The sequence below is a fragment of the Dreissena polymorpha genome, chromosome 2, assembly GCF_020536995.1.
Source record: "Dreissena polymorpha isolate Duluth1 chromosome 2, UMN_Dpol_1.0, whole genome shotgun sequence".
Classification (NCBI taxonomy): Eukaryota; Metazoa; Mollusca; class Bivalvia; order Myida; family Dreissenidae; genus Dreissena; species Dreissena polymorpha.
In genome coordinates this window covers 61,338,432-61,362,431 of record NC_068356.1, presented here as the reverse complement: position 1 = coordinate 61,362,431, position 24,000 = coordinate 61,338,432, and the positions used below count along the sequence as shown (strand labels likewise).

The 24,000-nt window shown below is 35.1% G+C and overlaps 2 protein-coding genes across 21 annotated transcripts in view; one reads left to right on the top strand and one right to left on the bottom strand.

The window, feature by feature from the left end:
• Positions 1–24,000, bottom strand: part of LOC127867266 (interferon-inducible GTPase 1-like) — a 175,945-nt gene that overhangs the window by 87,052 nt on the left and 64,893 nt on the right. The window contains exon 1 of one of the 19 annotated variants that reach the window (XM_052408303.1): positions 2,651–3,439. The exons of 17 other annotated variants lie outside the window; for them this stretch is intronic. The gene's annotated coding sequence lies outside the window, so the exon portion shown is untranslated. Of the gene's footprint in view, positions 1–2,650; positions 3,440–24,000 lie in introns of those variants that run through there. One more of the 19 variants, XM_052408302.1, reaches the window with a different exon arrangement.
• Positions 21,967–24,000, top strand: part of LOC127867260 (hemicentin-1-like) — a 6,812-nt gene continuing 4,778 nt past the window's right edge. The window contains exons 1-4 of one of the 2 annotated variants that reach the window (XM_052408286.1): positions 21,967–22,128; positions 22,702–23,052; positions 23,265–23,567; positions 23,791–24,000. The exon at positions 23,791–24,000 is cut by the window's right edge and continues 60 nt beyond it. In XM_052408286.1, the coding sequence (XP_052264246.1) occupies positions 22,077–22,128; positions 22,702–23,052; positions 23,265–23,567; positions 23,791–24,000 (916 nt within the window). In that variant the 5' untranslated portion in view covers positions 21,967–22,076. The remainder of the gene's footprint in view (positions 22,129–22,701; positions 23,053–23,264; positions 23,568–23,790) is intronic. The other variant, XM_052408287.1, reaches the window with a different exon arrangement.

The window sequence follows — 24,000 nt, the reverse complement described above, 5'->3', positions numbered from 1 at the left end:
CCTGGATTTTCTGCTTAAGAGTTGATTTTTTTGTGACATTGATTAATGCCGAATTAGTCTAAAAAGTACATGAATGTTAATAATCCTTGCCCATAATGTTTCTAAGCAAATCTTTAATAATATGCTGCAATACATGCCATTAAATATATTGGCCCAAATTCAATTACTTATATTGGCAGTGTTAGTGATTTTTGGTTACTTTAAAGCGGGTATATACGATTTTGTCAAATATTTATGAATTTATATAAACTGTGTCAAAAAACTTATTATATATAAGTTTCAATATAAATTAAAATAAAAGTTAAGAAGAACATGTGTCGAAAAATGCGAAATAAGCCAGATATTTAATTCTTAAATTGAAAACGGCTGTACAGCCGAATTCGTCAGCATGTATACCAAACATGTACGATGTGCATCTAAACTTAGTTTAACGGTTTATTTGAATTCCTGCAACTATATCTATTCATACGACACACGAACACTATCTCCGATCCTAACACAAAGACGAATGCTTCGGTTATTGTAGGAAAATATGTACGTCACTATCGGCTGGGGGCGCTAATTTATCTTTGCTGCATTTTATAAAATTCGGCTTTAATGTATAATTTTTCTAGCCTATTTTGTGTTATTGTAACATATTTTATCAATATATTACAATTAAACACATATAAAAAATCGTATATACCCGCTTTAATGTGTATATAGTTTTGAACGCATTACCAGTGCATAGCAGAGTGCATTGAGGGCCGGAGCACTAATTCGTTTCACTTTGCGAAATAATCGACAACATTACACTTAATAAGCGTTTCTCTGATGGATGAATTAACTTTGATTTAACTATACATGATTACGAGAGTACGACAGTGAAATCAGTTGGTTTCAATGTTATTAAATCTCCCATTTAGACTATTTTGGTTGACAAATAATTTTAATTTACCCAAAGTTTGTTCACCAATACGTTGCAGCTAGTAATTGATTCGAGGTTCAATGGTTCAACTTCTGAATGCTTGTTGCATATTTTGAAATGAGATCCAGAGTCTTAAGCTAACCTTTAAACACAATCGACCGTATGCTGAGATGCCAAACCCCTTAGTTAAACTTCGCTTAAAAATACCAATGTCTCTAAACTTACTAACTTGATTTACTAAGTATGCACAATTCGAGTCATTACTAAACTATCGAATGTCTATAACTTAAATGTTTTTAATATTACTTACATTCCATTAGCCTATTATCTAATAATAAACACTGCCGTTATTGATTTCGAAAACATAAACAATTTTCATGATGTTGACTTATTACTTTTAACATGTGATAAATCACAATGATTATGTTTATGATGTCTAAGATTATGAATTGGACGTATATGATTGATGATGAAACAATTTATATCATGATGTTTATTTATTACTATAAATAAAGGGAAATGACCTTGACTACTTTTGCGATGCATAAGATTACGAATATGACTATTCTGACTATGATTTTGATTACGATTATGATGATGATGATAATACTAAGGATTGTGCTTAAGGTTTGATGATGTTAATGATGATAATGAAGATGATAATGCTTATCATGATGATGATGACGATGATGATAATGATGATGATGATGATGATGATGATGATGATAATGATGATAATGATGATCGTGGTGGTGGTAGTTATGATGATGATGATGATGATATTGATGATGATGATGATGATGATGATGATGATGATGATGATGACGATGATGATGATGAGGAGGATGATGATGATGATGGTGATGATGATGACGATGATGATGATGATGAGGATGATGATGATGATGGTGATGATGATAATTATAATGATGATGATGATGATGATGATGATGATGATGATGATGATGATGATGATGATTATGATGATGTTTCTTCTGCTGCTGTTGACGATGATGATGATGATGATGATGATGATGAACAAAGAACTCTGATTCGCATCATGGCTAAAACAGCATTGGTTTGTTACACATTTGATTGCAGATAATTTGCACAATAATTTAATGTATTATAACTTTTGTTCGTAAATGCATTTAATGACGTTTTTCCAAAATAAATAAACAAGCATGTAAATGTGTTTGTTTAAGTCTGACACATTTACTTGATAAGAACCTGCATCATAATTTGTGCGCGGATTCTGTTTTACAATACGCAAACGGTGAACTAGCATGTAGTTTATAAGTTGGTTATAAGTTTTGCAATTTGCAACCGTGAGTAAACATCGTATATTGTAAACTCAGAAATCGGATGCGTGTATTGTGGATCATTAGAAGAAGCGAAGAAATTGGTATGCTTTAACGAGTAAATGAGTAAAACAAAAGTTTAACTTTCATTGATACATAAAACATTAACTATGGAAGGGAAAGACCGCCAATATTATTTTTCACCAGAAATGTTGCACGTGTTGAGTATTCAGCTGACATGTTCCATGTTGCAATTATAGATTTTACATTCATGTCAAATAATATCCGTTCAAATAAACAATGTTTGATATTTAATGTTTCAATTTTCAACAATGTTAATTTTTAAGGTGGAGACATCTCAAATGTTCATCTTGTGAATTGTCCAATTAAAACTGTTCAATAAATAAAAAATTAAATGTTAAAAATGTAAAATATACATTACCTTTTATGTTTAAATCGCATACACAACGCACAAAACTTTGTCACAACTCTAACGCTTCTTTACAAATTTGAAACAGTAATTTTAACGAACTGCCGATTTCCAATGTGAGCATATATTCACGTCTAGATTAGTCATCGCGTATCTTTACATCTTGCAATGTTACATGTATTTATTATCGTTGTGTGAATGAATAAACTGGTTATACAGGTTTTTGAAGGTGATACAGTACAGCTCACGCAAAACCAACAAATTCCGCGATCCGCGGATTTTGACGACATCAATTGTTCGCGGAGTCGACTCGGCATCGAGAATCTGGTCGCCGAGTCGCCGTGTCTGTTCGCCGAGACACGCCGCGGCACGCCTCGGCATGATGCCGAGGAAATTGTTGGTGCTATAACGCTGAGTCACTCGGCGAAAAATCTTATAAACTATAATTTACCTGGGATAGAAACTGATTACAAGTTCCGAAATCATGATGTTTATTAAATGTAGATTAACTACGTTCGGACAATTCCTCGAAATAAAATATAATTTAAACACACTGTATCGTTACCGTTACGCTGTTTCAGTTCCTTCATTACTGAAACAATTAGTGTATTGTATACTGACTGCAGCCTCTTGGGAAAACAGGGCTTAATGCATATGCATAAATTGTCAACCCAGTACCAGAGACTGTCTTTAAACGAAAAACACCATAGAATCAGAAAGCGTCCTTGATTAGCTTGTGCGAACTGCACTGGCTAATCAGTGTGCACAGGACACAACTTATTGGACATACATAAGGCCCCGTTTTCCCTGAACGCAGCCAATATGTACAGATTTCAATGACAAACTGGCCAATGTCAACGCACAGGCTGTTAAACACTATTGATTACATACACACACTCACTGTCTGCAGTGTACCAGTGGTGAAGCATAAACAGGCTAATCAGTGTGCACAAGCAGATGCGGTGGTCATCGTTCTTAGGGTAGTTAAGAGCAGACCGACATGCAAAACTAGCTCTTAACCTTAATTGTTCGCAAGCGAACAACTAACAAGAGAGGTGTTTGTCAGAAACACAATGCCCCCTTCTGCGCCGCTTTGAAGCCATATATTTGATCTTTGACCTTGAAGGATGACCTTGACCTTTGACCACACAAAATGTGCAGCTCCATGAGATACACATGCATGCCAAATATCAAGTTTCTATCTTCAATATTGAAAAAGTTATGACCAATTATAAAGTGTTCGGACGGACGGACGGACTGTCGGACAGACAGACAGACGGACGGCTTGACGGACAGTTCAAAAACTTCATGCCACTCTTCGGGGGGCATAAAAAAAACACGTACGTATGCCAAATACTGCTGTTCACAGAACATTATTGTATTTCAGCTAATGGAACCACATATATCTCAGACACGTGAAGTATCATATGCAAATGATGATGATGATGGTGATGAAAATGACGACCACGACGCCGCCGCCGCCCCGCCACCGCCGCCGATGCTGCTGCTGCTGATGATGATGCTGATTATGTTCAATATCACGACCGCATTTGAACATAGATGTAGAAGTGGACCGCTAAACATTAGAACTGACGTGTATACATGTACATCGAACAAGCATAATAGGCTTCTATTTAACCCTTTACCACTTAGATACGTATTTTCACGCATTTGTAGTCCCTTGGAAAGTTATATTTAATTTAAGACCTTTTTTACTCGATTCTAGTTCTTAAGCCTTCATCTACAAACATTAGATACTGATGAGCAGCAAACAGCATTAAACCTGAACAGACTGCGAGTTACTCGCAGGCTGTTCTGGTTTTATGCTGTTTGCACATAGCCATTTCCACTTTGCTGATAGGGAAAGGGTTAAACGAGTGTTCTGATTTAAAATAAGTAGCTTTTCTTCACATGGACTGGGTATTTAAGATAAAGACCACAGGAGCACATTGGCAATCGAAATAGCGCGAATTCTGTACCCCGCAAAGTCATGTGTTGAACATAACGTTAAGAAAATAAGAACACTGTCATTACATTATTCTTACAAAATTCCTTGCGTGTCATGAATTACCAAAAGGTTGTAATCGTTGCACCATTATACGTTTGCCTTACATATACGTATCGAAGGCAATGATACGTGAAGTTTTCAGTGGTAAACTTTTATCATGATTTTTGGCAAAATATGCATTGAAACATTTGGTATGTATACCTGCTCTAACTGCCACACTTAAAATGATCGCATTACCAAAAAGCTTTAAAATTACGACGAAAATGATCACCTGAACACTATTTTAGACTTAAATAATCAATTTACATAATCGCGCCTGTAACTTAAGAAGCCTATCCAAGCAAATATTCAGCAATCAAAACAACCATGACCTACTTAAATACAATGGCTGTTTATACAAGTTAACATGTAATATAATGTGTTTCACATAACTACTGGCGCATAGGCGTTTGCAAGTAACAGGTTTAAAGATCTTAACTACAATGTAAAGCGTGTTGTTCATGAATGTTCCTTATTCTTGATCATACAAATAGTTGTCTGAAAAGGCTTGATGTATAATACAATGCATATTGCAAAACATTTACAATGGCAGGAAAATAATATGATCGGAAGAAACACGTATTAAATATCCTTGCATAATGACACATCAGACCACCATGGCATGCACCTGTTTAATTGTTCTTAAGTGTTAATACTCTCTTGGTTAGTCGTTGGAAATTCTACACATTCGATACTTATCTTCCTGTTGTCATGGACAATTAAGAAACTATATTCAGCCTGCTGTATGCAAAATATATTAACGTAGAGCAGGCTTGGCTGGGATATCGATTTTATCAGACCGCCATTCCCGGGCGTTGTATCAGATTGCAAAGATACAATACGTATTCAAATGTTTGTTTGAAAACTGACGGCGCACTGTCATGTTTTCAGCGCTAACATGCACGTAGGCCATGCTTAAGTACGGTATACTTTTCCACAATGAAATTGAGGTCTTGACATAAATTATTGCATTTTTAAGAGGGTTTTAACATGCAATTTAGTTGCAGTTTCGTAACATGTTACCGCTGTGTGCTGTAAACATTAAGCTTGTAATATGATGCGGGAATAAAAGTAGGCCTGTTAAAGGGAGCTTACACTTTTGAATGAAATAAGAAAACGAATGAGGTGTATTGCCAATATATGAAGGTGTGTCCCCCATTTATATGTGGTACTATATTTTTGTGCTTTATTATTCACATATCCATAATACTTTTTATGGAAAAGACGATTCTATAAAGTACAACATGGTAGATAATAAGACGAGACTTAATGTCATTTGCAGTACATAGGATATACACTTTTTTAATTAAAAAAACAAACATAATAAAATGCAACATGAATTCAAAACCATAAATATATATAATAAAAATGTGTTATGTGTTTCTATTATACAATTAATCGATTTTATGATGCTTGTTTCAAACAGAAAATGATAACTGATCGCACTTAATAAAACAACTCATCCTATTACGTGTATATCCCAGTAAACCATGTCTCGTAGGAAAAGAATATAAATACACATCTAAAAACTTTAAGTGTATTATCAATAACGTAAATAATGGCCAGCTTGTAGGGGAATTTTCTTTTCTTTATTTAAGAGTGTGCAAATATAGTATCAGTTTAACGATCGGTATGTCCAGTTCCGAAAATTGGAATAACAAATATATATCAAGCATTTGCGTTACACACGGAAGTTTTATACATAAAAGTAGTTAATAAGATATCAGCTATGTCTGCCCGACTTAAGTTATTCATTGAAAATAATTGGCATTGCAAATATGTTCTTCCCATTTCACAAAATCTTAAAACAGCAAGCCCAAAAATTAAAGGACGTACTTGAAAACCTATTTTATCATAATCAAAAACAAGCTTTGCAGGGGTATCGATTGCAACAGACCGGGATTTTCCAAAGCCGTATCAGATTTCACAAGTACAATTTAAACTTATGAGGCGTTCGCCATGGGTCTTATAAATATTGGGTGTATTAACATAAACGAAATATCAAGCGCACAAGCCCTCCCGTTCATCATGTTTAAGGTACACGATCTTCAACAATAGACAAATACAAACTAGTAATACATGCCATGGCCAATGCGTCCCAACAATATATACCAGAGTGCAAGCCTTATTTTTATATTATAACGGGTATTGAACATAACATACATACTTTGGAATTTTTACAAGTTTAAGATTTATAAAAATATGTTATGTTAAAGGTTTAATAATCGTACGGTCAAATAAAACATTATATCAAATCGCTGATGGCACTGAAGTTGTTCGCTATTGCATAATCTTAGTTTTCAAAATTATGTTATAGCTTTTTATACCGCAAGTTTGAAATGCACACAACCCATTCAATTTTATAAAGAGTGTGTCGCAAAGCACAGGTTGAGATGTGGGTGCACTGTTTATCCTCATATTAATGTTATAGTGATAACTTAGACAAAGCAACAACAATATGTCTCTCTTTTTTCGCAGATGGTTGCTGCACTGGCAGCCATCTTTAGAATTTTGGTTGCCTTGCTGAAGAATAACAAGCCTAGAATCATGTACGTGTTGTAAAATGTGTATCTAATACTACATTTATTTTCTTTAAATTATTGAGCAACAATTTTTGCGACATGACAGACGTTTAAAGCAAGTCTCGTTTCCGAAATAATCTACGGGATTTAACTGTGTAATCTTTAACTCAATATAGATCTAGTTATCGACAGACACAAAAATTGTTTTGACAGATGACATCCGATTGATAATTTAATTAAATGTATGCAGATATAGAGAAATGTTAACAATCGCACAGCGTATTTTCTGTGTATGTTTCTATATTTCGATAACATGTGTTACAGATTAGTATACAATCAATATTTGTAAATAGTTATACTCGGCGAATCGCCGCATCTACGCGGCGTAACTCCGCGAATCGATGCCGAGGCAAAAACAGACGCGGTGTCACTCCGTGAAATTTCGCCGAGTGCCTCGGCATCATGCCGAGTGAATACGCGGCGAAAATACGTTAACAGAAGAATCTATCCGCGGCGTAGCCGCGGACTTTGATGGTTTTGCGTGAGCTGTACTGTATATGTCCAATGGTGCGGAAATCAAGATTTCCTCGTGCACAGATTTGTAGGTTTAGTCATTCGACAGGCAAGCAGGGTAGAGCGAAGACTTGATTTAAATCGTTTTATTTATTTATGCTCTGTTTGTGTGTTGATGTTAATATTATGTTTTATGTGTTTTAGTGAGTTTTATGAGAGCAGACGGATGACTGACTTGAGATAGGAAGGGGCATTGGTTCCGGACATTTTACCATGGGATTTACATAGTTTTCTAAAAAGAATACGTTTACGATATAGTAACAGCTGATTATTTGTAGATTTCTCTAAAATTAGAGGTTTCAGGAGGTGATGAAGGCACCTAGACACCGGTCTTGAGCCATGGGTCCTCATACGTCCCCCTGCCATTAAAAGAAAAATGAAAAATGAGCAGTAGGGTTGCGTATCCTGCTCGCGGTTACACCTGAATCGTTCGTTACCACCGATTATTGTTTGGGGTGTACGTGAAGTCATGTGCACTTCTCTTAATTGATGGTAATGAATAAATCTTGTAATGATCGCAGCTGCTTTTATCAAAACTAATGCTTCACTTTATGTACTTTTCGCAAATAGGCGTTGTGGATGGGCATAGGGGGCGTCCTCGGTGCGCTTTGGGCATCGGCGGCGGACGGGCGGTTGTTAGGGCCGTGGCGTCCTTGGTTGGGCTTGTGATTTTGAATTGTGTAGTTAAATTGTGCAATTGTATGATTTTGAGTCTAGGCTTGACGTCTGATGGGTATTAATAATATTCAATTATTCACATGTAACGCATGAGCATGTTTAATGATACGTATAACGACGTGTTCTACAGAATGGATTTAGTATCGTTTCAGTTCTTAAATATATGAGAAGGATGTCGCAACGTTTACTGACGTCTCGAGACTCTTCAACTGAGAGGTGCCATTGGGGTCGATATCTGTTGCTCATTGAACACATACCCTAGTCAGAAGATTTGGTTTTTTGCATTTATGTGTAGAAAGCCCTGCCAGATACAAACACCCACTCTGTGCGTGTGTTTCAAGAAATAAAATACCCTGCTTGTCATGACACCTAAACAAATGTGTTTGTTTTTATTCTAAATGATTAGATGATAAATAATTTATGTTTGTCATAAAATGTAATTGAATATAAAACATAATAGTTGACATTTGAACAGTTGGAAAGTCTGCATGAAATCTACACGCGGTGGGAGCGTCAAAATTAGTGTTCGTCTTAGCCAGGAACCAATGCTTCGCTTACGGGCCGGGAACCATTGTTAATGTACTTTACTTTAATAATATTTTATTGCATTTTCTTTCGTACATGCATTCATACAAATATACACATGATGCATAGTGCATAGAGTAGATATAATACAAATTGATGTTATCGAATGTATAGAAAAAAGCAAAAGGGTTGGGTCACAAGTTTTAACAACATTAGATGACGACCCTTCCCAGTATTTCCGATTTGGTAAATAGGGACATTCAAAGTGCATAACGTGAGTGTAATATTAACAATTCAGTAAGTAAATAAATAGACTTTAGCTGACGACAAAAACATTTGGGAAAATGTATTTACAAAGAGTAAGTGTCATTCACTGTTTTACACTCAAAGTGGTTTAGAGAAAAAATGTAGACTAAGTTTAAAGAGAATGTTATAATATAACAATTAACTGAACTAAACATATATATATATATACACACACAAAAGAAGTGAAAAAAAAACAAATACAAAAATAATTAATTAATTTATTGCTCCACAACAAAGAATACAAAATAACAATAAATTGCTCCACACAACTCGACTCTACGAACTACAATATAGCACATAATCTGCAGCGAAAATTCTTGAACTCTGTTGAATAAGATGAACAAGCGAACAACATTGAAAATGTGTTTACAGTCAAATATTTAAATGAACCTGTTTGAAGTCTTGATATATCGTTGAACTTCCAAAAATAACACATTGTTTTGGTTATCAGTTAGTTCTGGGATACCGTATAATAGTTTGTTTGCATTAAGAGTGTGGTATGGACGAGTGTTGGTAAAAAGCACGATACGTTGCTCGGAGAAAAGAGGACATTTAAAGAAGAAATGATCCACGTCTTCGATAGGACTATTACACGCGCATTTTGGATGGTCACGTAGGTGGTTTAAGTGTTAATCGGAATTTAAGTCGCTACAGTGGTTTCTTAGCCGAGCATGTAGAATTTGTTGCTTACGTTCGCCAACAAGAAAATACGAAGGGACTTTAGGAGGATTGTACTTCCTCATTACTGCACTTTTAAAACTAGAAAGCGTTGGTAAAGACCTTGTATCTATGTCAAGTTCGTTCCATAACTTAAGAGACGAAGGAATAGTTGAAATTGAGTAAATCGCAAGTCTACGAGCGATTGTTGCATAGTCGCCACGATTACGTAACAGGTAAGGAATGTTATCTGTTGTGGCAGGGAAAATATCGTTTAAATACTGTGGCAAGGCACCTTTATTGTGTTTATAAACGAAAACAAGTTTTTGAATTTTCCGTCTGTCATCGAGAGAAACCCAACCAATTTCTTTTAAAAGAAGGGAAATTTTAGTTGATCTTGTTAGTCCTGTTAAAATACGAGCTGCATCCAATTGAATTTTGTCTAACAGTTCTTTTTCGTATTTTGCGCAGTTGTCCCAGACAATGGACGCATACTCTTACAAAGGTCTAAGATATGAGACGTATATTTGATTGAGTGTTTCCCGCTTAAGTTTGTATTTTAGCATTCTCATGGATCCAAGTATTTCGGAAGCTGATTTTGTAATATTGTCAATATGTTTGTGCCACGAACCGTCTTCACTTAGCGTAAAACCGAGATGTTAATGGTCTTTTACAAAGGATAAATGGGTTTGGTCGAAAGTTAAATTTGGACGGTTTTGACTTTTCAAGAGACTGAAAAACATAACTTCCGTTTTCAAGGGATTAAACTCGACGAGCCATTTCTTTGCCCATTGGTTTATACAGTCTAGGTCATGATTTAAAACACTCTCAATTATAGCTGTATCATTTGAGGAAACAGATAGTGAAGAGTCGTCAGCAAAAAGGCGACTTGTGCTAAGAAGTGATTCAGAGATATCATTAACATAAATTAAAAAAGAAGAGGCCCTAATACAGAGCCTTGTGGAAGCCTGCATTGATATTTAAAGATCGGGAAAACAACGAGCCGATAAGAACTTTCTGAGATCTATTGGACAAGTAGCTGGATATCCACGCAATTATATTTCCTGAAAACCCAAGTTCTTTCAGTTTATGTTTTAGACCTTTGTGCCAAACCCTGTCGAAGGCTTTACTTATGTCGCAATAAACGATACAGGTTGATTGTTTTTCATCAAACGATTTACATATTTGGTTATACATGTCAATTAGTTGGTAAACAGTAGAATGACCTGGTAAAAAACCTGACTGATTCTTGTATATAAGTTGATTTGTGTGTAGGTAGTTGTTAAGGTATTTGAAAACAACCCTTTCAAATACTTTTCCAACACAGCTTATAAGGGAAATAGGTCGATAATTCGAAGGAATGAACTTTTCCCTTTTTTTTAAGAGAGGCATAACGTTTGCTTCTTTCCAAAAGGATGGAAATAAGTTTTCATGTATCGATCTGTTAAAAATAATTGATAGTGGCTTAATTATTAATTTGGATGTTTCTTTTAATAGTTTATGACTAATACCATCAGGACCATTAGCTTTTTTAATGTCTAAGTTGCATAGAACATCGATTACGTCTTGTTCAGAAATAAAAATGTCGTCAAACGTGTTATGTGTTTTTCGGTGTAATTGTGGTACGTCATGGTCGCGTTCATCAATTGTAGATATGGATACAAAATAAGTGTTTAATGTATTGGCTTTTTCAGTGTCAGTTACCGAAAACGATTCATCTGGGTTCACCAGCGGAGGGATACTATTAAAACTATTTGCATTTTCTTTAACTAACATTTTTACCGTTTTCCAATATTGGCGGGGATTAGATTTTCTACAGTCGGCAAGCTCAATTTCAAGAGTATTGAAGAAGCATTCTTAAGCATGTTTTTTTCATATTATTGACTTTGTTTCGTAGTTGTTTATATGCTGACCAATCAGAAACTTTACCAGATTTGATAGCAATGCGCTTTTGTCTGTCCCTATGGCGGGATGTCTTACGTATTGATGAGTTGTACCAAGGACGATCATTTGGTCGAATAGTGACATCGGAAGACGGAATAAACTGGGAAGCTAATTGAAGAAATACTTTTGTAATTCTGAGTACAATTTGGTTTAGATCACCCGTGTGTAAAAAGGACCAGTCGTGTGATGTTATTGCAGCATTAAGCTCTCTAAAATTCGCATACTGGTAGCGCCATATTTTTCTTTTGTAAGGAGCATTTTGGGGTAAGTCAATATTAATATATATGTATGTACCAAAATGATCACTAATTGATTTATCAGTTTCAAAAATTCCTGAATGTAAATGCTGCAATGAGTTTGTTATAGCAATAGGGTCTATTAGTTTACTAGTTAATTCGGTCACTCTGGTTGGTTCGTTAATTACGTTAGATAAGTTATTTTAACACAGAATATCTTTAAATTTGTGGTTGGAGGGATTTAATTGGTTTTCGTTAATATCGCCAACAATAATTATATTGTTACAAAGGTCATATGCTTGATCAAGATATGTTTCAAATCGATCCCAAAATTTAGAAGCAGTTTTAGGAGAACGATACACATTACAAATTAAAAAGGACTTGGAGTGGTCGAAAATTTGTATCCATATAGATTCTGGTAGAATTATTTCAAGGTTAAGTAATCGTGTGGGTCGAAATAACGACGAAACATACGTTAATAAACCCCCTGAATGATTAGAATTATCTTTTCGAAAAATACAATCATGACCATCTAAGGACAGACTCTCGTTAATGATGTCACCTGACAGTTTCGTTTCTGTAAAGCAAACTATGTCGAAATCTAAGAAATTGTCCCGAATATATTCAAACTTGTTTCGAATACTTCTTATGTTTTGATGGAATATTGACAGGCTGCATTCTTGAGGGGTTACATGAGATGGCCCAGGATTGAGTTCAATGTCACCCGACAGTAACAAGAGCAATAATATTGTGTACTTAATGATGGATAGAGTACATGCAAGGTCATCCACACGAAAATGTAAAGTAATTGAGTTAAAATATGCCGATGTAAAAGGACGGTGCTGATTGTATACATTGTGTACGTCTTTTAGCACGTATATAAAGTGAAACCATGCGTACATGGTATAAATATAACGCCACATGAACAGATGCAAACTCTTTGATGTAACACTGAAAATAGATGTTATTATGTTACGAAACAAGTATTTCCATGGATGCACGTGTTTAATGTAAGTTGTGAGATATCGCTGCAAACATATATAAAAGCCCCCAATTGTTGATGATCGATATTGCGTTATGTCAATCATCTATGTGGGTAAAGATACACACTAAGTAAAACTATCAACATAATGGGGACCTTTAAATCAGAGCAAGAGACCGGGTGTGGGAAAACAACACAAGTGGAGCAATCTGGTACATTAAGTATTATAAAAGAAAAAACAATTAATGCTAGTTTCCAAAGCAGAACAAAAAGAAATGACGAAAAGAGACAAATATACAAAAAAGTACAATAAATACAATGGTACATTTTAAATCAGTGCTTACGGACAAGACAATCAAAAGGCGTTCATGTTAAAAAAACAAACTACATAAACGCAAAAATCTACGGTGGAAAACTTCCATAAAGTAATTAGGATTATATTCTGAACCATGGGTTTCGTGAAGGAGCTTATTTTCATTGTCAAATCACAATGGTATTAATAGCCAGTCAGTGACATTACAAACAACATTACTTTTAACCGTCGATATCTGACTGTTTAAACAAACAATATCTCGATAAACATTCGGAATAAAAAAAAATGTAAGCGCAGCTAATTTTACAGGTAGTACCCAATGATTGCAGTAGCGGTAAACCTGGTGCGTGTGACCGACAGATTTCAACGTGCAAATTTCGAATTTATACGAATACTAAAGCCCCGAATATTACTGAATGGATAAACAAGTTTTGATAAATACAATGCTATTCAGAGCCTCTGGCTATTATTGTTAACGCACGCACGCGGGCATCCGGTAAAATGGACAAATAACAAACTCGTGTTTTACTGAATTATTTGTGTACTTAACATTGCATGATGACGGAAAATTAAAGCGCTTACATGAATTGTCGTGAATATAGATAGAAACTGTAGTAGATTGCATAAAGTACATAAATACTATACTTTAAAAGTGTTAAAGTAATTAATTATAGGGAAAAATTGCTAAATACTAATGGAAATACGTGTTCTTTATAAAACCAGGACGATATATTTCAGTAATAAACTGTGTACTTAAGACAGGGTTAAGAAGTAGCACGATCGAACAGTGATGTTTACATGTTGAAGTCAAAAATATGTTCGTCATTGGCTTACACGTTCGGTACCCAGATGGGGGTTTATGATAGTTTATGGAAGAGCCGGGGGAGGATACGACGGTTCCACACCATTTCGGATGGCATCAATGGCATCGAGGTCTTTGATCTGGACTTTCCGTTCATGGCCGTTCAGCACCATTAACCCGTAGATGTTACCACCAGCAACCCAGGTCGATGTTAGTTTGTGGTCGCGCTTAAGTGCACGGGCTTCGAAGGACAGCTGCGAGCGGAACGGTGTAAGAGAGTCTTGTACAAACAGACCTTTTCCAAAGGACTTCCGGGCGTTGAAAATCCGCTTCCTGGCTTTGGAATTTGTAAACTTGACAATAACACGCCTGTTTGTGCCTGAAAGTTTCGACCCCTGGCGGTGGATTCTGTCGATGTCACAGGAGTTAAGCTGCAAATTGAGTTCCCTGGCCTTGTCAAGCAATTTTTGTTCGACGTTTTCGTTGGCATCACCAGTGTCATCTGGAAGACCCGAGATCTCGAGCATCAGTCGGCGACCATATTGTTCGAGGTCATCACGTGCAAAGGTTGGTTGCTTTGATGCATTTTCTTAAGTGAGTGTTCTCATCTCGCAGAGCTTGCACTTCTGCACGTAGCTCACCCAGTTCTTCACAAATTGCACGTTTTATTTCACTGGCCATATCTGAATAAAGTTTCATTTTAAACTGTTCAACCAAATGTGAGGCAACCTCTTCGAGATCAGATTTGTTGAATTTTGTAGAGGGCATTTCTACTGTCAACAAGCTTGCCGCCATTGTATTTTCAGAGTCAGAGTCGGCACTAAAGTAGCGTTCATTGTCTGATTCAAACTCACTATTTTGCTTATATATTTTGAGGAAGGATTGATGCAGTACCTTTTGTCCGGGTGATGATCTGTGGCGCTTTTTCGCGAATTTCTTCATAGTTTGTCGACTTGGCATTGGTTTATTACATTGGTATATCACATAAGAAGTGGGTGGGGTAGAGGTGACACAGGACACTTTCAAAGTCACAGCAAATTTATAGACCAGTAAACCCTTTTTCTGTCACATTTACATCAGTGATCTGCACATACTTACAACCTTTAGATTTCTTGACCCGTATTCGTTTCGTTTACATGTTTTGATTGTTTACATATTAAATATGTGTAAAAAAAATATTTTTGCGCCCTCATGCAACCGGAACCGGAAGTTTTTCGGTAAAGTAAATGTAAACAATGATTCTTTTGGTGCACAGGTGTTGGGCGCGTGGCCAAGTCACTTTAACACTATCAATATGTCATAAAACAACATTTTTTATCATTTTGACCAAAAATATTTTTCTTAAAATATTCTCTGTTAAACAAATGAGCCGAATATTCAGCATGTGCAACATTTCTGGTGATGAATAGTATTGACGGCCTTTCCCTTCGTAATTAACAACGTTTCAATTGTCAACTTAGTTACCCAAAAATAAACCGCGTGCCTTACAGCAGCTGATTCATACTTCTACTTGGGATCAAGAAGAAATAACACAAACAATATTCGATAAAAATGTTCAAGAGGGACTATCATGTTTATAACTGATTCGAATGCAGGTGAATTACATCATGTTTGTTGTATCATGATTTAATATATTCTAACTGAGTTGTATAATCATTAGATAATAATTTCTGAAGTGAATCTATATTCATTTTTGTGAACATATTTGAAAATAACGATAAAAAATATAGATATTACAGTGGGGTTAGAGATTTTGTTCCGGGATTAATCTCTTTAGAAACCCTTAAAAATAACCCTCATTCAGCCGATTTTTAGGGATTAATCCGTTTTCACCCCGTTTCATCCGAATTCATCTGTATTAAACCTTTTTCTGCTGTTTTTAAGGATAAATTGCGATGAATTAAGCTCTTTAAGGGATGAATTCATCGCAAGGGATGAATTCACCCCTAAAAGAGATGAATTCATCGCAACTCAGCGCTAGGGATGAATTCATCTCTTAAAGGGATTAATTAATCTCTACGCATGCGCAGTCAATGTCAGCGGGGAATGCGGATGAAAAGGCGGAGTTAATCACTGCCGTAAACGAGTAGGCGGGGCGTAGACAACTATTTTAAGATTAGGATTTAATTTGGTCGGTTTTATGCATAAAACAAATTTATTAATTGTCTACCAGTGCACATTAAGGTCTCATTGGCCATCGTGCAATCGTCTATTTTGATCAAACTTCTTTCTTTGGCGAACACCCGAGCAGACGAGGTGAATTTGACCAACTTTTGCTCAATATTAAATATTTTCCACTGAAAGGGCACGTAATGTAAAACACACACGCAAATACAATTTATGAGCTGCATACAGCATAGTGTTTTATAGCCTAAAATACACGTCATTTGTAAACTCAACAAAGAATTTGTTTGTAGTAACACCGAAGAATCGAAAACGAAACTGTGTGTGTTTTTAACACGGTACAAGTTGGATAATACGTAATATTTGCCGTGCTGCAACAAAGATTCGTGTCATTGCGGCAACCGATATTTTAGTCAAGTGATAAAGATGACGCATCTTATCGTTATAATCTTATCTACACATGTACCGGCATATGGTCTCACAGGCATACCAGTAAACATTGGGACATCCACAATGAAGAGGATGCGGTTGCGCCTGTATCGCAGATTTGAATTCAAAATGTTTATTGTCTTTCTAATATTATGTGTCCGTAATAAGTGAAAGCAGAATGTGTTTTATGTTTACAGTTAAATCTAAAAATTATATATTTTATTTGGAAAATTTAATTAAGTAATAGATCAGTTTAGGAATACAGAGAACATAGCCGGGGCAGTTAAATATCAATAAATCATTTTTTGGTTCAACCTTTAGTTGTTTATATTTATTTCAAATTGATACTTGATTAAGAAATATAATTACATTTTTTTTTAAATAATTACAATTTTAGTTTATGGCAAAGGCAGATATGAACTGTTCAATAAAAAGTGTACCACGGCCTGACATTTGTCAAAGTGTATCTCAATTTAAATGAAGAAGTTCAGCAGATATTCAGTAAAGAAACCTGTACCGGTCTCTTTGTGTTTGAGACTAACAAAGAATGTACAACATAATTATTCTCTTAAATGCATTGGTGCCAACAAGCATTGTATAAAATTATCAAGCAAACCACATTACATTGAAAATTGAATCTCATTTATTTTCATAAAAAATCATATCATATGTAATTAATGTCCATGTATTAACATGTAATCGTGCGCAGCGAGACTTGCCCGTATAAAATTGGACCCCTTATTGCTTTCTTTCGAAATATTTTCATTTCTCCGAACTAACATGCAATACGCCCGGTGTTTTTTTATATGCGTATTAATGCTCCGTTTTATATACATAATTAATGAACGCCTCAATGTTTTCAAAAATTAACACCGGATTAAAGTTCATCGACATTTTTTTATACAGATTTGATATAAATAGTATAGAGCTGAACAAAAAAAACATTAAGCCCTGTTTTCCTTGCACACGCGCTGGATATACACCTTTAACAAACGTTTTACCAATTCCAGTACTTGTGCACTTAATTGATTGTAAACAATGACGGTTGAAATCCGTGCGTGGGAATTTTTCTGGTAACCAAGAGCGACGTCAACGTTCATGAAGCCTTTCATTCAGAAATGTATATATCACGGTGCCTATACCACGTGGCTTATTCGGATCTGTGTTGGAAGAATAAAGCGCGACCAAGTTAACATTTTTAAGGATCTCGCGAGTAATGCACGGGTTTTGTGCAAAAGATTTATCGCGAAAGCGCACGTGTTTTTCGTTTTGGGGTATATATGATTTGCAAATCTATTGAGTCCGCCATTCAAGCGTGTATTTGACAGTCATAAGTAATAGAACAGGAAAACGAAAGGGTGAAAACCCCGCCCGTCCGCCTTTAATGAAACTATATATGTCAAAATAATCGGTTACATTACTTTTACGTTTATAATTTTGCAATTATAAAGTCGATATTAAAGCGAGATTATATGATTTGGTCAAATATTTATGAATTCATATAAAATGTGTAAAACAAAGTTATTATACATATTTTTCAATATAAATTAAAATACAAGTTAAGAAGAACATGTGTCGAAAAATGCGAAATAAGCCAGATATTTAAATCTGAAATCGAAAATGTCTGTACAGTCGAATTCGCCAGCATGTATATCAGGCATGTACGATGTGAATCTAAATTTAGTTTAACTGTTCATTTTAAATTCCTGCAACGATATCTATTCAAACGACACACGAACACTTACTCTGATCCTAATAAAAGAACGAATGCTTCGTTTATTGTAGGATAATATTTACGAAATATCTTCGTCACAATCGGCTCGGGGCGCTAATTTGTCTATGCTGCATTTTATGAAATTCATCTTCAATGTATAATCTTTCTTGCCTATTTTGTGTTATTGTTACATATTTTTTTTATCAATATATTACAATTTAACGCATATAAAAATCGTATTTGCAGTAAAAAGGTGTGATGATGATCAACTATTGATAAATAAACAAAGATTAGTGTTAGTGTGTATTTACGCCCGGCGACGAGATTTCTATTATCTTATCGTGATAAATTTATCAACAGACGCGTAGACATGTGGTGTCACAGACATAAACGCACTTAACCCTTTCCCACTCAGAAACAAAGTTAAAATGGCTATGTGCAAACAGCATAAAACCAGAAGAGCCTGTTAGTAACTCGCAGTCTGTTCAGGTTTTATGCTGTTTGCTGCTTATCAGTATCTAAAGGTTGGAATTGAAGCCTTAAAAACGTGATTCTAGTAAGAAAGGTCTTGAATTAAATATCACTTTCTAAGGGACTACAAATGCGTCAAAATACGTATCTAAGTGGTAAAGGGTTAATCCACATTGGGGACATGGTCTCTCTTGAAGAGTATTGTATTCAAAATGTGTATTGTCTTGCTAATATTATTTGTACGTAATAAACGAAACTTAAATCAATATATTTATTTCCTGTTTTATAGTTTATTCTAAAATTAACACTTCATTTGGAAAATTTAATAAAGAAATATCACAGTTTAGGAAATAGAGAGAACATCACCAGAACAGTTTAATATAAATTAGTTTATTTTCGGCCATAGCTTTTTATATTACATCTAAATGTTCCAACATGAAATGTTAATTTAGAAATAGTTAAGTTTTAGGCAAAGGCGGATATGTACTTTTCAATAAGAAAAACATGCATCGGTAATGAATATCTCCGAGACTGTTTACGTTAAAATATAAACAAAACTTAGTATTGTACATTTTATATTACCTTAAAAATGATATATACATCAGAAGTGTTTATATGCTTTAAAATAGTCTAACTCAGCCGATAATCTCTCAAAGTATTGTTATGTAATACCCGCAAACATATTAAAGTAAAAGTTATAGACTGAAGATTTTGAGATCACTTTTATACTTATTTTTAGTTCATTATTTCCAGAAAGAAATAATTAAGTTTTCGGCGATTGAAAGGTTTGTAAAAAAGCTCGGCCTAAAATACCATTATTACGTTTCATTACTTACTATTGGTTCAGAGACTCATATGTTTTCAAATCTATTATGTTTTATTTTAAAATCACGTTTAATTTATCGACGCTGCTATAAATATCGAAACTTGTTCATGTTTAAAATGTTTTCAGTTCTTTTGTGCGAAGTAATGAAATGTTGTGTACTGGAATCAAACGGGCAGACACGCTGCAGTAGCGAATGATAACGCCAGATAACAGAGTGAGACTTGCGGCTGCTCGATTGATGTCACGTGATATTGATTTCGTTTTCGTTGCGCGAATTCCAGATACTTACAATTGGTCCGAATGGATGTTTCTAATCTGTGTTTATTTATAGATCGTTGCTTTAATACATTAAAGTACTGCGCATGCGTAAGACTGAAAAGGCGGAGTTATTAGCGCGAGTTACATGTGCGATAATAACTCCGCCTTTTCAGCCCTACGCATGCGCAGTCCTACCAAAAGCTCACATTCTAAACTCCGCCTTTTAACCCGTACGCATGCGCAGAGTGCTAGCATCCCTATTCAGCCCTAACAATCCCAAATAATCCGTTTTAAACCCAAAAAATCCCTAAAAAACCCAGAAGGGATTGTTAGGGATTAATCCCTAATAAAACAAGATTGTTAGAGATTAATCCCCAAAAATATTCATCCCTAAGCAACCCCTTATTTGCGGAACAAAATCCCTAACCCCACTGTATGTGTATTTAGCTGAACATTGATGGAACATTTAAACAAATAATTTACCGTATACGTGTTTCAAATGTTGGTGGTAAATTGTGTTTTTTCAGATCCTTAGTTGGCCTGACACCAAGTCAACTATATCAACATGTTTATTTTAATATGCACCTATTTTGTTCTCATTAACGTACATATCATCGCTATCTGTTATAAATGATTTGTGCGCGATAAATTCATATATAAATGCACAATTTTACATGTGGTGTATAAGTGAATTGTTTACCGAACAGTGGCGTTGATCGGATGCCCTACTTATATGTACGTATGAGTCGAACAAAGAAAGGAAATGTGAGTTTTTAGACTTCCTTAACGTTGTGAAAGCATAAGTCATAGCATGTATAAGTTATTGAGATTTTTGCTTTATGTTTAAAAGTTCCGGAAAGAAATTATAATACTGTTCATGTACCTATTGTGTTAAGAGAGTCTGTAATAATTGACGCGCTAAACCCATATTGTTGGTTTCTGCCTGTACTCAATGCCTAAGTGTTTACATGCAAACAACTACCGTACATTCAAATAGGACATATATACTACACTACCATGTGTCTCTCATGATCTAATGAATCACAAGAAATGGCGCGGCAGAGGCCGACGCGTATCCCAACGTTTCATGTTTGACCCAGGGGGCGCCCCAGGGTTGGTAATGGGGCCATGCATAGTTGAGATTGACCGTATTGTCATAAGAGATGTTCAGTATCACTTGGAAGTAAATCGGTGTATAAATGAAGAGGTTAATGTAAAATAACATAACACAAGATATGTGTTTGTCAGAAACACAATGCCCCCAACTGTGCCGCTTTGATTTATTTAAAAACAATCATTTGGCAGGTTCATTTATTACCTCCCTTTAAAGCTAATACTATCCCCTTGAATTTGTTTTTTGACCTTTGACCTTGAAAGATCACCTTGACCTTTCACCACTCAAAATGTGCAGCTCTATGAGCTATATTCAATATTGCAAAGTTATGGTCAATGTTAAAGTACATACAAAATGAGTGAACATCTCTGAACCGGCCCCACCCCAACCCGCATTACTTTTGACCCAGGGGTCAGATCAAAGTTCCAAATAGTGCAGAGTCGCACATATGCTCATAGCTACCATGTGTGTAAGTTTCAAGGTTCTAGTGCTTATAGTGTAGGAGGAGATAGTTGCCAGGACGGACGGACGGTTAGACAGACGGACGGACGGCGGAGATTACCACAATATCCCCACGCTTTTGAAAAAGCGTGGGGATAATAATGCAAAATATGATGATTGTACGACTGTACACATGTTTGTTTAAATGAAAGTCTTTATAAAACGGAATTGTTTTGTGATAGCAGAAGTATGCAATAATACTCGTAAGAATGAAAACAATGCCGATTATAAAGTTTAAACTTGAGTACGAACGGTTTACAGTTAACCGTTAACAGAAATAGTTAAGTGCGTAAGTATTTCGAAACTATGATTATATTGTTATATCCGTTTTAACGTCCTTAACATTGACATCTTTCACAATTGGTCTTCATAATGTGCCTGAAATAAGATCCACCAGAAGAATTTTGAGATACAACATGGATAATCGTCTACCATATTCTTGGATTATTCTTTGTGTGTTATTATCAAGTAAGAATCACATATAGTATGTTGATCAAATACACAATCTGAGCGATCGCAGGCATATTCAGTCAATGAGTTGCTTTGAAAAAAAAATCATTAATAAAACTACTATATAAACCATAAAGATAATACACATTTTTGGTTGTGAAAACCTTTGCATACAACTGAAAAGACATTTTACTCCTGTCGCAATAACGACTTCCTACCAATCCTTTATCTAAAGTGTTACATAGTAAAACAATATATCAATTTCGTTTTTCGAAATTTATACCCAAATTAACTTCAGCCAATTAAGAATCGTTTTTCGAATGGCGGTGTGCACAAAAAGATAACTGTTTTATTGGAATCTTAACAAACTAACATGTACATATTATAAATCTCCGTAATTAAGCCTTTAAGCAGACCCAATAATGTACGTAAATTACTTTTCTTTTTAATTTATTTAAATGTTGGTTTATTATTCTAAAGGAACTACTCATTTGAACGTACTAATATGTATGCGTTTAAATGAGGTCTTTTTATATTTTTAATGTACTAGATTATCTGGAAATAAAAATAAACAAATATGGTATTTTTCAGCAAAAGGGACCATACGGATATCAAGTTATATTGTGGCCCCAAACAAATTCAACATTACATGTCAATGGACAGGTCTTGCGACAAACATAATCTTTTTTCGTCAAACACAAATATATCCTTCTGCCAGTGGAGAGCTTAGTCGATTTGATCATGTTTTAGAAGTACAAGAGCCTGAAAATGAATGCATAGTACAATCATCCTTAACTGTAGCGTGCGTCTGTATCAAATATACGGCGGTTAGTTGTATTATGAGTAATACACTGGAAGAGCATCTTATTTTACAATGGCAGTGTGCAGTAGTGATAAACGGGAAAATGACGGAAAGCAACATAACAACTCTAAAAACATATGGTAAGTTGATGCTTAATACATGACATGTATACAGTATGTCGTCATATTTGGTTTATATGGTTTTATGTTTATACAGATACTTGCTCACTGACTGAAATATGATATTGTATACCAAAACGTTAATAATATATTTTGCTTCATGCCATTTTACAATACCAGTAAAACAAAAAGAAATGATACACAATGCACATGACTAACTAAATTTATTTCAGAACCTGCAAAAATCACAGCATTTCAAGTAGATGCATTTGAAGGAGTGTCCAATGTAGCATTAAAAGAAAACAGCACTGCGATGCTGACCTGTATTTCTGAAGGTTTTCCTACACCGGAAATAAGTCTCATTAAGGGCGAAACATTAGCGTTTGGAGTATCTATTGTTCAGTCAGAGATAAGCATAAGAGGTCAACTTAACAAAACGTTTACCAACGTAAACCGCCAAATGACGGGCAAATATGCCTGCGTTGCTTCCAACAAACATGGGCAAAGTGCACAAAGCCTTTATCTGAATATATTATGTAAGTATCGCCTAAATTCTTTTTATCAAGAAACTGTGCACCAAAACAATCGATACAAAGAAAATTAATAAAAAAAAACGAAAACAAAACTTTTAAATAAGATGTTTTTCTAAAGCATTATTTGACCTTTTTTAAGAATCAACAAAATGACTAAACATACCGATGTGCATAGCTATTTAAATGATGCAAGAATGTATAAAACTATATGCATTTACATGTCCAGACCCTCCATCTGTCATTCGCACTGACAATTTGTACATCAAGGAAGGAGAAAGTCTCAACATAACATGCACATATGAACCTGGTAATCCACCCGAGACGGCAGTACAGTGGTTAAAAGCAGGCATTATATATTCTAACAAAACATTACTGTATCAGAGTGTGGCCAGAACAGATGCTGGTATCTACTCTTGCATTGCGACAAACACATATG